The sequence below is a fragment of the Molothrus ater genome, chromosome 19 (genome assembly GCF_012460135.2).
Source record: "Molothrus ater isolate BHLD 08-10-18 breed brown headed cowbird chromosome 19, BPBGC_Mater_1.1, whole genome shotgun sequence".
In the NCBI taxonomy this organism is placed as follows: Eukaryota; Metazoa; Chordata; class Aves; order Passeriformes; family Icteridae; genus Molothrus; species Molothrus ater.
In genome coordinates this window covers 9779824-9793655 of record NC_050496.2, presented here as the reverse complement: position 1 = coordinate 9793655, position 13832 = coordinate 9779824, and the positions used below count along the sequence as shown (strand labels likewise).

At 39.4% G+C, this 13832-nt stretch overlaps 1 protein-coding gene across 1 annotated transcript in view; it reads right to left on the bottom strand.

The window, feature by feature from the left end:
- CEP112 (centrosomal protein 112) overlaps positions 1-13832 on the bottom strand; it is a 193969-nt gene that overhangs the window by 131991 nt on the left and 48146 nt on the right. The window contains exon 18 of the mRNA XM_054516852.1: positions 3189-3324. Within this exon, the coding sequence (XP_054372827.1) occupies positions 3189-3324 (136 nt within the window). The remainder of the gene's footprint in view (positions 1-3188; positions 3325-13832) is intronic.

Below are 13832 nucleotides of genomic sequence, written 5' to 3'. Positions count from 1 at the left end.
AAAGAAAGGGAATATTTAATTTTTTTTTTTTTTTTAAAAAAGGCATAGCTTGAAATGTTCTGACATTTCTACAGTTGTTTGTAAACCATCAAAGAGGAGAATATCACTTGTTGGGAATGATAACAACACCATTTGTATGTGGTGAAAATGAATATTCAGTCTCTACAGGATTATTAGTTACTCAAGGACATAGTGATCACTGTTATGCCACTCCCTAATTACAAAGGATTGGCTCAGTTTTTCACTCAACAGTGCTGAATATCCCATCAAAATTAAGGGAATATTTTCTCTAGACATATTTAAGACTCAAATATATTTCACTTAAAAATACACTGCCTGTGGAAATTCAAGGGAAATCATGTGCGAGTCAGAGCATAAACTGCACAATTAAAGCAAGTTTACATTAAATCAGAAAATAACTTTAAATAACTTAAAAGAGAATTATTTGGCTGCAAGTGAAGTCCTCTGAAGATAGTCATCGCCTATGAATAATGAGTCCCACAGATTCCAGCACGCAGCATCAAGGAAGCAATTTCACAACTCAATTAACAAAGGCTTTTGTATCAAAAGCACAACTGTTAGCTGTGCATCAGGCATGTTTCCAAGGGAATATATATAAATATATATATATGTAACTCTGCTGCAGTGCACACTCATCAATGACTTTTAGATCTAGATCCCAACATAAACAGTGAATAAACTGTGTCCCTAAAAAGGGAAAAGAAGTGGAAGGGTTTGAAGGACCACAAACCCATCTGCTACACAAAAAGAAGAAACCCATGAATTTCTGAACCACAAGCCAAATCCTGCTTGGCCTAAGGGAGTGCTCAGTGTTCAACAGATGTCTGTGCCAATTGGCCTGGACATCACTCCCCAGCCAGGAAGGAGGAGAAAAGGCAGCACTCAGAGTGGGAAAAGCATTTTATTGCAGAGTACTCCAGCAGGAAAGGAAGGGACTGGAGTAGGAGCAGCTGGCCACATAGAAAGTGGAAAAAGAGAGCAGTGAGGAAGCAGCTCCTGAACCTCACTGCTATCATCTGCCATTAAGAAAAGGGACTGAAATCAACGTTTTAGGAATAATTTTCTTCCGGCTCCAAACTTACTCAAATTGCATATCCATGGCCATATTTTACTCAGGTTATAAAACCCAGAAAAATAACAGATCTTGTTACTGCACTAAAGGAGTTGTTTTTTTTTTTTTTTTTGAGAGAATGAAAATGTTCTAAAAAAATAGTAAAAACATATGCAAAGATGCTTTAAATCCACTGGATTCTGCAGTTTATTCATTAGGTCACATTCATCTATTTCCAACAAAGGCTTCTGATCATTGTCATTGTTTGCCAAACCCAGGAAGCCCCAGATCTACAGTACCATGACATAGTCTATGTATTATTTTAATTAGCACTGGAAAAAATGCAGATCTTGCACTTAAACACGTGCCATCCACCCACCAGTGGACATCAGGTGACTCTTAATAATCACAAGCTTGACAAAATAGGAAGCAGATGACAAAATAAATGATATTATCATAGAGCCAAACTAGAGAAACAAATATTGATTGCAACAACTGAAAATGACCCCATCCTACTCATCTCCATAATTAACTTTATCTCACACAAAAAATGGGTTTAAAGCCCAGTATTCCTAATGCAGATAAAAGGACAGTGTTGCTATGGCTACTGCAGTTGTTTTGTAAGTAATACATCCCACCTAGCACAAAACACAGAATTTTCCAGTATGTTCCAATGTACTGGGGGATTTATCTCAGAGTATGTGGATGCAGAGGAATGAGAACGGCCAAAGCCATGAAGAGAGAGCTTCAGCAGTGTTCTTTGATGTATTTCCTTGGATTTCCTTGGTTCCTGTAGAATAGAACCACTCAACTGTACAATATCATTTAGTATTTCTAGATTTTAACACTCCAGCAGGGAAAGAGTAAACCTCTGGCTGATTCATGGAGTACAGCAAAATTGATTTTCAAAATTTCCCAGAATGCAGCAATATTCTGAAGGAAATTTACTGTCATTTTAAAATTACAGTTGACTATGTTTTCCAAATTCTTTTGCACTTTCTTACGTTTTGGATTGGTTTTCTTTGCTGAAAGTTTTTTTAAGTGAATGAAACTATTATTAGCTTTTCTAGAATTAGACAACATCCCTTTCAGATCAGAACTAGGATATTATTTTAAGTCATCATGAAGAAATTGCAGGAGGGCCATACAGCACAGAAAATGTCAGATAAAAATCGTGGGATTTGTTGCATTGCCCTCGTGGGTCTGGTTTGCTGAACACATCTTGCTTTTATAAGTTTGTTCTGGCTTTTTTTTTTTTTTAATTTCCAAATTCTATTATTCACTGTCTGCATGGGTCTTAAAACTATCAGCAGTGAAGATTTTCAAAAAGCTTTGAGAACAACAAAAAGGGAATTTCCTCAGTCCTAAGGCAGCACCCTCAGCCACCCATTCCAGTCCCAGCCTGTAGCACCCTCCTGTCAGCAGCGAGGTTTGGTCAAGACAGGTGAGGTTGGAACTTGAAATCCAGAATTACAAGCTAGAGTTCTGTCTGTTAATCTCAACCACATTAGGAGTTAGGAAATATCCCTTCTCTCCCCTTCTTTTTATCACCTATTGCTTGTTCCTCCTTTCTTTCACTCCTTGGGCTGCTTTTATAAACTCCCAGGAGAATGGTTTAACTACTGTTTGCTCCATAAGAAATTTAAGCCACTAAACTCCCTGATTTTCAGGGACAGAAAAGTGGATTTTTCCATCCTCTGCACATGACTGCCAGCAGCCACCATGGCTCTGCCCCTGTTTGGGCTCAAACTGATTACAGGAGCTCATTAATGGAAGACAGAGTCGCTGGGAAAAGAGTAGGAAGAGCCACATTTAAGTGGGAAATGACAAGCGTTGTTCCATAGGGTGTACAAACTAACCCTTTATACTCTCACTCCTGAAAAATCCCTAATCAGTATCATAACTGCAGATATCTTTATAACAATGACAATTCTGGCTTTGTCAGAAAGATGAAACACCCGCCACCATCCCTTTCTGACTCGCTGCAAAGACACTACATTGTGAAAGATTTTGATGTAGCACTCTCAAGTGGAGCATGTTTCTGGCATTATAAGATCAGAATCCGCTATCCCACTGCGCCAGAGTTTCAGAAAGGCTGGCATTGTGACCTCCTCACCCGCTGTTTCATTTCTGCAGAGTCTTTCTCTGAGTTCAGCTCCACCTGCCGCTTAAACTCCTCCAGGGCAGCGCCTGCCTGCTGGGCCTGCAGCCTCTGTACCTCCGTCACCCGCCTCAGCTGCTCCTCCTTCTCCCTAGAAAGTCACAGAAAATTTTCAGAGTTCAAGTATCAAATAAAAGAACAAGTGTGCTGGTGTAAAAGAGAGGCCTTTAACCCGATCAGTTTAAAATAGTATTCAGATTTCAATTTCCTGTCCCAGCTTCTGCCCAACTTCCCTTTGCAGGGCTTTGAAGAAGGCGATGGAAGGCCGGAGTTATTTTCGCTTTCTCCGATTGAATTTCACACGCCCAAACGCGGCGTCCACAGCTCACAACAAAACCTCCACCTTCAAAGTCTCTCTTCCTTTCAATGGCTCTCTACCCACTGTAGAACCTCTTTTATTAATCTCATCTAATTAATAAAATTTAATAATAGTAACAATGAATAAATACTAACAAATTAGATTTCATTAAATTAAACACCCCCAATGCTTAAACAAAACTCTTTTTAACATGATTGCCTTTCCAGATTAAAAAAAAAAAAAACAAAAACAAAAAACCAAGAAAATTATCCCAGTGCCATCTTTGCTCAGACAAGGTGCAGGATTATTCCCTGCTTGTCATAAATCAAAATGCAAAGCAGGGCAATGCGTGACACGTGGTTCCTTCTTAATCTATTAGAGAGCCATAATGCTTTATTCAGCCTTTACAGTAATGACAGATGTTAAATCTCTGTGCAAAGATATTTCATATCAACAGCCTACACTATTTGACATATTCAACCTGATACATCTATAGAAATCAGGCTGGGTTTCTTCAGACTGGATGGTACATCAATAGTAATGTTTCTGTAACATTTTATGTACATTCACATATATGAAAAGATACACATGAAAAGATAGAGACATTCACTATATTAACACAACACAGAGGAAAATTCAGGTAACTTATTAATATTCCAGATGTGAGTACTAAAATATTACTAACTTTTATTAACTTTTTACTGGTTTTGTTACTAACTTTTTGTGACATGTTTCTACTCCCACAGGTCAGCAGAGCTGCCTGACTTTGTGTTCAGACACTGGAGAACACGATGGTGGCATCCAGGGACAAAGCTGGCTCCACCCATGGCTTGTAACAGAAGACACATTCAAACGGACCTGGGGCTGACATTTTCATTTTGCAGGCAGAGGAAGTACCTCACGATAAATTTCCCATTTTGACAGAAATTATTTCCATATAAAACAAAGAATCTGACACGTAAGAGATGGAAAAGCCCAGTTAATTCATCTCGTCTGTCACCTTGCCAGCCCTGGAGGAGCTGCTGCAGCACTGACAGAGCCTTTCAGAAAGGTCAGGAAGCTGCCAAGCCCAAAGTTACAGTATTCACATCCTCTTCTGTGGTTTGCAGACCAGACTTTGACAACAGGACAAAGAACATAATCCTACATCTTCACAAAGAGGCTGTTTGCAGTGCAGGAGAGCAGGGTAATTCCATCAGCAAAGAGATCAAAGAAATGCCACAAGCCCTGAGTCAGTACATTGCTGTTTACGTCTAGAGGTTTTTTTCATGATGTATATTTAAAAAAAAGATTTTATTTTGGCGCCTCACTCACAGCTGATGGGATAATTGGGAATAGGGAGACTGCTCCTCTCCTTACAGAAAAAGGAAAATACCTTTTTTCCCCAGCAGAAACTGGAGAAAATGGAACAAAATCCTGTACCACAGTTTTGATGATGATTGTTTTGGGGTTTTGGTTTTGTGTTCTTAGAACACCGGTGCAAATTATCTTCAGATTTGCTAGAGAGCATCCACCACCCCTCCAGATATGTTTTATTTCCACAGCCTCATCGATTCCATTTCCCACACTCCTTTTAGGGGGAAGCACATCTGTGTTAATCTAAGCCAACACATTCCCCACTCATTTATGAGACAATACAAATTATTCAGCAAAAAAACATCACCAAAATCAACATTTCTTTCCTCATCTAAACTCAAATGGCAAAATACCATTTCGGGTTTAAATTCCTCCCACAGAGGATCCAAAGGATCCAAATCCCAAGTACAAAACTCCTCCACCATTCCTCAGAATGGGCACACCAGTGACACCTCCAGAGCTCAAAGTGATAGGAACTGTCTGACAGATCAGTTTTCCATCTGCTCCTGCTGTTTGGCTCAGTTATCCCCCAAATCCCACATTCCAGGGAGCTGCTGAATACAGATATTTTTAATTTTACAGCTGTTTGACACTGAACTACATTAAGCACATGACTCCCCTCTCCCAGAACAAAATCTACCTCAGAGAGAAGAATATAAAGAGCTCTGCCCACGTTTGTTACCTTGGAGAGACCATGGGGAGGGGAAAATGTCCACTTCTCCTCCCAAAGATCCATAATTCAGCAATGGGCCCTGGATAACAAATCTCTCTCTCTGCAAAACACATCTAAGAATTCCACTCCACACTGGAAGCAAACCCAAAACTCGAAGCTTATTCAAACACATCCACACTGCCAAGTGTCACAAGACACCGGGACAGCATCTTTGGTCCAGTCAGATGAAAACACAACAAATCTAAACATGAAAGGACAAGATATCAGGCCTCGTGCTCATAGTCAGGCTCCAAATTTATGCATCTTCTTCCTCAGGAAGATATTTTCATTTTGAAATATTATGATGTAAACTTCTAGGAATGTGGTTTTATGCACCTTCCTTTCTTGTAGGACTTAATCCCATGAATAAATGCAACATCTCATTATAAGCAGGAAAAAAAACTTCATTTTTAAGGATGTGGGAGCCAGCACTCTCTGTTTTTTGTGCAGTTCAGATTTGTACAGAAGCTTAGAAAACCTGTACAACAATGGCCCTCGGTTCACAAATATAAGAAAAGCTTCACTTTTTTTCCCAAGACACTGAGCAATGTGCCTTGCATGAAGCACTAAAATATTCACTTTGAAGATTATTTTTTTCAGTTGGACTAGTTGTGGGGCCCAGTACAATACAATTACATCACTTAAATCCCCTAAAGCTGAGCCGGCCTGAATATGGAAACAGGGTGAATTTACTCTTTGCCCCCAGTTTAAAAAGCAGCAAATTCCTTTTGTTTCAGTGTGTAAAGGACATGGCAATGGAATGAGGAGTCTTACACAGCACAAATCATCTCAGGGAAAGTTGACTGTGAAGTCCAGAATTTCAATTTCAGAAATCAGCACCCTGAAGTGCACTGATGAGAAATACAAATATTTTACCTGCTTCCTCTTCATGCTTAAGCATAAATATTTGTCTTGCTCTGTAAAATGTCTTCCAAGATGTAACAACTAAATGCAGTGAGACTTTACAGCACTGCACTAAGGAAACACAGAGAAATTAATGGGTTAACAGGAAAGGTTAATTAAGTTTGGAATGTCCCACAAATGTTGGATGAACCAACACCTTCCTGGAGGGCTCCCAAAATCCCCTGAACAACAGCAAGGGCTCACCAACAGCTCAGGGAGCAGGAGATGCACCTGGCTGGGTCTCAGCCTCATCAAGAAATTAAAACCCTTCAGACATGAAGTGCCAGCACACACTGAGCACATTTTACCCCCAAGGCTGCACAGGGACAGAGTTTCACATCCCAGCAGCAAATCCACAGCCAAGTTCCCTGTGTGTCATGCAGAGAGATTTTCAGAGGAAAATAGTAATAGGCTGTGAAACTCTTCATGATTTCTTATAAAATTATACCAGGCTTTAATTCACAAATAGGCAAATTCTTCCTCAGGTTTTCAGAACCTGCTGGCAGCACAGCCCATTGAATCCCAACTGTACTGGAGAACAGCAGCAGAGCAAGGGATTTCTAGAAGGATAGATTTTGCCACTGAATAAGCTTCTGAAACTTAAATTCTGATGGACTCCACAAGAGGGAGAGGCTCCATCCCTTGTCTAAGTCTCTCTCAGGTTGTTATGACTCTGGGTTTATGCCTGGAAATAAACAGGAATCCCAGAATTCCAGAATATTTCAAGTTGGAAGGGACCCACACTGAGTCCAACTCCCTGCTTCTCACAGGGCTACTTAAAACTAAATCACCAAAACTCAAATCATCACAAGGCTACTTCAAACTAAATCAAATGACTGAGAGAACCTGAGGTATGGGAAAAGCAGAGTCATGGCTGAGCCTGCAGCCCCACTGCTGCTGCTGGGATCTGCTGGGAAAGGCCAGGCTGTGCTGCCATTCCCACATTACACAAACTCTAATCCTGTGTACTCAGATTTGCTGTACTCACACATGTCTTCACCCATTCCTCCCTCTCCATCCTAAATATTGCTGCTTTTGAGGGAAAATTGCTTTTCTGCAAACTGTTCACTTGCTGGAAGGCAGCTGAAGAAGGATATTGTTGTTTCTACACAGCCTTCCTTTTTATTTAATGTCACAAGAAACAAAAAATTGAGTCTCACTAATATGTGCTAAAAAAAAATCAGTTATCAGCCATTCATATAATTCATTTAGATTCAAAAACCCTAAAAAAAACCCTATATAAACATATTTCCAAAGGAGAATACAATTTCTTACATAATACACAGCAAACTGTCTAGCTGAAAACACAAACTGCATCAAAACATACCCAAACTTCCCCTGCAAACCAAAATTCAGGAATTTCACCTTAGTATCTTCAGTGTCCACAGATATGAGGACCCATCCAGTGTACAGACACATATATTTGACTTTAGAGAGGGAAATTTAAGCAGATCCACAATCCTGCTCCTGTTATCAGAGTCCCTCACATGGAGATGCTCCAGTACTGCCAAGACTCCACAAAATTGCAGCAGTTTAATTAATTAATTAAATTTATAGCCAAATGCAAGACCCATGCTACCATTTTTTAGTGCCACAACCAGTAAAAAACACTCCCTGCCATACCCCTCTGACCTTACTCTAGCATGCAGCTATGCCACTACATAAATAATGTATTCAGGCCTAAAATACCACATATCTGTAAAGGAAGGGGTTAATGGGTTAACAGTTACACAAAAATGCTTCAGTAGTAATGCCAAATCTGTGAAATACACAAAAATCAATTTTGCTTTTCCTGCTCTGTTTTGAACACACAGTGAGAGCTCAGGAACAGCTTTAGGCCGAGCTCCATCCCAGCTGTGGCTGGAGCATCCCCGTGCAGGGCTGGGATTCCCACAGCCAAGGAGCAACAGCCAGGGCTCTCCTGCCATGCCAGCCCCAAACATATGGAATTTGTGCAGAGCACTTCTTCTTTTGGTGTGGAGAGGAAGAGAGACAGTGTGAAGTCATCCAAGAGGAATGATAACTAAACCAAAGCCAGATCAAAGGAGCGAAGAAGAAAGACTGAAATGTGAAGCTGAAATATTTATTGCCTTCAAAACATCATCCCTATCCTGTCCCTGGGCACGTTAATATTTGGGAGTTGTTAGAAAGCATTCTAACTTGTTTTATCTTTTCAAAGAAATAAAGCCAAAAATATAAAGGCAAGGAATAAATATAAAGTGTTCCCCAATTTTAAGAATAAGATGAGCTTGTCTTTATGAGAAAAAGCACAAATCCACTTATAAATTGTTTACAGTTTGCATAATTTGAGATGTTAACATCAAAAAGCTGGTCTGCATTCCTTTAAGTAAGCTCCAACAATGGAATATATTTACAATACAGTTATTGTTTTAAACTATATACTTATGTTTTAAATAAATCATGAGATAACATTAACAAACTAAATCACTCCTTAAAGCCATTAATGAATTTGGAGCAAATAATACTCCACGTGTGCAATACCACACTGAAATAAGAATAATGCATTACATTCAAAATTAATGGCTCACAAATTAGGCAGACATTGGTTAAAGACACTAATAATTATTATAACTATTTCTCATTACAATAATGACAGGGCACTGTTGTGCTAGGTGCTGTGCAAACAGAATAAAACAGCAATTGCCAAATGATGAATGTGATGTGGGTTAAAAGGCTGGGCAAGTGTTGTAAATGTGGCTGGAAAGGAAAACTTGGTAATTTTGCTCCAGACTGCAGAAAGTGTCTCCAAGATTTAGATCCACCACACATATGAGAGAGCTCAGAGGCTCAGTTATCAGGGGAGGAGGATTAGAACAGAGATTAAATAGTCACGGCTTTCCCATGCTGAGAGCACGGCTAAACCTCAGCAAGGACAGCACAGAGGGGAGAATCAGAGAGACAGGTGTAGATAATGCCTTCGAAAAGGGGAGACAAGGCTGTAATTAAAAGGTGGCCCAGAAAGCCGGCCCAGACAGCAGAGAGATTCATGAGGTACCCAAAGAAGAGGAGCAGGGAAGGCAGAGATGGAGATCAGAGAACGGCGCTGTGGCACTGAGAGCTGGGGGTGGATAAAATAAACCATCCAAGGACAAACTATGTGAGAAATCAGCAGGCACAGGACAGAGCCAGGCAAGGAGAATCACTTAACACTAACAAAGCACAGCCCAGGCTGTGTGAAGAGTGACAGAGCCAACAGTGGTTGGCAAAGCAAAGATGCTGAGGATGAACTGCCAGGATTAAGATTGTTAAGGAGGTACAAGGGCTCAGAATTCATCCTGTCATTCTACTGACTTAAGGTAACTCATTTTATGGTTAAAATAATTGGTTAGTTCAGGATTCAGAGTAATAATATTCATGTTGTAGTAGATAATAAAGATATTTAATTCTGGGGAACCAGGAGTGCCTACTTGGCTCATTGGTTTCTTCTTTCCAAGAGGACATGGATTGTCACAATTTTCTTTTCCTTTTAAGTACTTTTTGAATTATCAGCTTCAACTCCTCCATGAAGGTTGGTTGGATTGTTGCCGAAGCTAAAGGAAAGTTGTACAAAGTACAACATAAAAAGTAGAAGCAAATTTAAGATTATCAAATGTAATTGAAGTAGAGAAATCACAATCATTGAGCAACAAGGAACAAAGTTTTTCCTTGTACTGTTTTGTAGATGATTTCTAAGTGACTCTAAGGAGGTGACAGCCTGAAACTTCTCATGCTTTTTAACAATCAGTTAATTGAATTCAATCATCTGTACAACTTTCTTTAGCCAACTGAAAGCTTTTCTCATTTCATCAATGTTTTGGGCATTGTATAATCTTGAAATGAGAAAAGAAATAAGAAATCTGAAAAATACACTGATGTGAGAGGGAAGCTTTAGGAGTAACAAGGAAACAATTCTGCCATTAGTGTTGATTATTTGTATTTTCATTTAGTCAATGTAATTGTGATAGTCCTAACTACATTAATTATTAGAATAGCAATTTACAGCAATTAATGAGGTGCTACAGCATGACACAGCAATGCTCTTCACCTCACAAGGCAATACTTTTAATTTCATAAGCTGTGTGCCATATCAAACCAGTTTCACAGTTGTTATCACAAAATAGATGTCATGTGATATCTCTATAACCATCTGGAGGGACATAACAGTCCCAGAGCCAAGGATTAAAAATCAACTGTGACATTTTTTTTTTGTACAACTGGAGGCTTCCTTTCAATACATATTTCATTATTGCCAGTAGGTCTCCAGAGAAACGGGGGGGAAAGAAAATGAAAGGCTGTAAATAGTTAATAGAACACTTTATTTTTGCTTTTAAGTGAGACTATTAAACAAAGCTACCATATTTTGGAGCCCTCTGTTCATGCTCCACGTTGTGGCCCCTAGAGCGAGGGTTAGGGAATGTTTACAATATGCTGGAAACTTTGACTGGGTTTGCTCTAAAAGGTTTCAGATGCTCAAGCACAGCACCAAGTGGAGAACAGCTGCTTGGTTTTCCACTGATTCTTAAAGGAGAAAAAAAAAGAAAAAAGAAAAAACCCCCTCAAACTAAAACCCAGCCTACCAAAAAAAAACACACACAGTTTTCAAGAGTAAAACTAGATCCCAACTCCTCAGCCACATCACATTGCCCCTGTTTCTGAATCACAGACATGGCTTTTTTCATCATATTGCAATGGCTGCAACGAGACAGGCCTCAACATTTTAATAAAAGATAATGATGAACACAATGAACATGAGTATAAACTCTTAACAATGCTCTTTTATTGCAACACTTGGAATTAAAGACAATGCTTGCTCATATTCCGTTAATTATTTCCGGCTTTAAATAGTAATGGCTTTTCCATTCTGACAAGAATTCTCTCCACACACAAATACTTCATTTTCAAGGAAAAATGGAATTAACTGCAGGAAAACAGCTACACTTAGGCAATTACCCTAAAAATATTAACAACAACAACAAGCAATTACTCAGAATTGGGATTCAACTTAGAGGAGCAAGGAAGGAAAAAAGAAATGAAAAATTAACTTGCGGTTAAAGCTATCACTTCCTTTATTTATTTATCATTGCATTGATGATTCTCAGGCTGTTGTGCTTTGCTGTGTGCAGTGGCATTTCTGACACACACCACTCCAAGAAGCCAACACAAGAGGATTTGAAGGAGCAGCTGTTTAAATAGAAAGTTCTCCAAGGGCTTGGTAGAATCAAATTCTCAAGATCCACTGTAAATCACAGCTTTTTTTTTTCAAATTATAACTTCTGTATATTTTGAAAAGCCTAAATTTTACTTCTTTGCAAAATGTTGGGATCTAACAATTATGCAAATGTAAATTGCAAACAAATACTTATTTCCATTGCTATTTCTTCTACCTCCTTCTGCCAGCTCTCTTCACATGTTTGTTTTTCCTTGCCTTCATCTGTTTCCCTCTTTATTGGGTCAGCAGCAGATTGTTCACCATTTATTTCTCTCAAATCTATGTCCCCTCACTTTTACACTGTTTCTTTTGTGGTATTACAGAGAGAAGAAAAACTAAATAAACACCATGGGAATTTTGCAAGATTTAAGCAATCTTAAGGACTAGAAGACCTCTACATAAAACTTCCTAAAGTTTGATGCATTTTTAGGTACTTCTGAATAAAGCAAGAAGAGCTTTTCACATCAAACAAGCCCAAGTCTTCTCTTTGTGCATCAAAGAGAACCATACAATGAAAAATGAGTCATTATTCAGACACAGCTGTAGGAAAAGATTCTGCAAAGGACAACCTCACCCTCTGCCCATTTTTGCCTTGTCCCCATTTCACCAGTGCAGGTGAACTGGGAAACCCCAGGCAGATCCAGCACTGCTGGAGGAGGCCAGGCAGGCTCAGAACAGCAAAACCTTAATAAAATACTCAGGGCATGAAAAAACCTTAATAAAATACTCAGCATGAAAACAGAATCTCATCAACTCAGATCATCCCACTGCACCAGAGCCCAGAGCAGATGGGGCCTTGTGGAAATCAAAATGAGAGAAAAGGGAATTTCCTGACCCTCGGTGCCGCTGCCATCCAGGCATTCCCTGTGCCAGCCCGAGGCTCCAGGACAGTGCTAATTTCATTTTAACTTCTGCTTTTAGCAAGGCTGAGGTCAAAGCCACCCTCTGAAGGCCTTACAGGTATCAATACCAAGTTTAAAACCACAGGAGAAGCCTGAGAATAGCTCCAGCTCTGTGGATCTGGCTCAATGTCAGGTAAAGAATGACCCAGAATAACCAAATGACTGCAAAGCACACCAGGAGATGACAAGTGAATAAAGAAATGACTGAATAAAGTCATTTCTTTCTGAATAAAGAAATAACTGAAGTTTCAAGAAGAGTAACTGGTACCAAAAAAAAATATTTCCTTCCCTAAAGAGCATTTTTTCCACCTTGATTTAGGAAATACGAGTGCTAACACATTTTTATCAGAAATTTTCTGTGAGGCAAAACCTTGTAGCAGAAATAACTGTGCTACAAACAAAACCTGAAATTTAAAATATAAGTGAGTACCACTGAACACCTGACAAAATCCCCAGAAACAGCAGCCCAGCATAGGGAAGCACAGAGCACTGCCCTCACTCTGGAATAAAAAGGAGCAGTGGGAAAAGCTTTTTTTTAAATCTGCAGTGAGGAAACTCCATGGCACCACCTCCATTGAGAAATCAACTTCTTCCCCTTGACTGCCATTTCAGAAACCACATGAACACAAGAATGTGCATGTACACAAGTATATATGAAAAAAGAAAGGCAAATCATTTTCATTTCTGCATTTTACTGAATACCTGCAGGCAGCAGCAGGTATTCAGTAAAATGAATACTTTTAATTTTTCTGCAAAAAAAATCCACACCACGTCATGATTGGAAAGCCTTGGTCTAGCCACCTAAAACAAACCCAAAATACTGTGAGAACTGTCTGTGTGTGCTTTAAAAACCACTGTGAAAACTATTGGGAAAATCTGCTAATGGACTGGAGTGGCTTTACTGGTTTCTAGAAAGTTTAGCAGCTTAGCCCCTCTTTCTTCCCCAGAATTTTAAACAAGTTCAGACAAGGGGTAGAAAGCCATGGAAAAAAAGAGGTGTTGGGAGCTCCTTATGTAAACAAATAATTTTATTAAGTGAGTCAGAATGAAGCAGCTGCTCAGCATTTGCTCTGTATCATCCCCACTTGCAAAGTGCTGAGATTTGGCTCCATAGACAGACTTGGAAAAAAAAAAAAAGGCAAAGAGTGAGAGGGAGAAGGTTGTGGAGCACTGGAGTGGAGATGTGCAGGCATTCCTTGATGTTGCTGTAGTGTTTAAC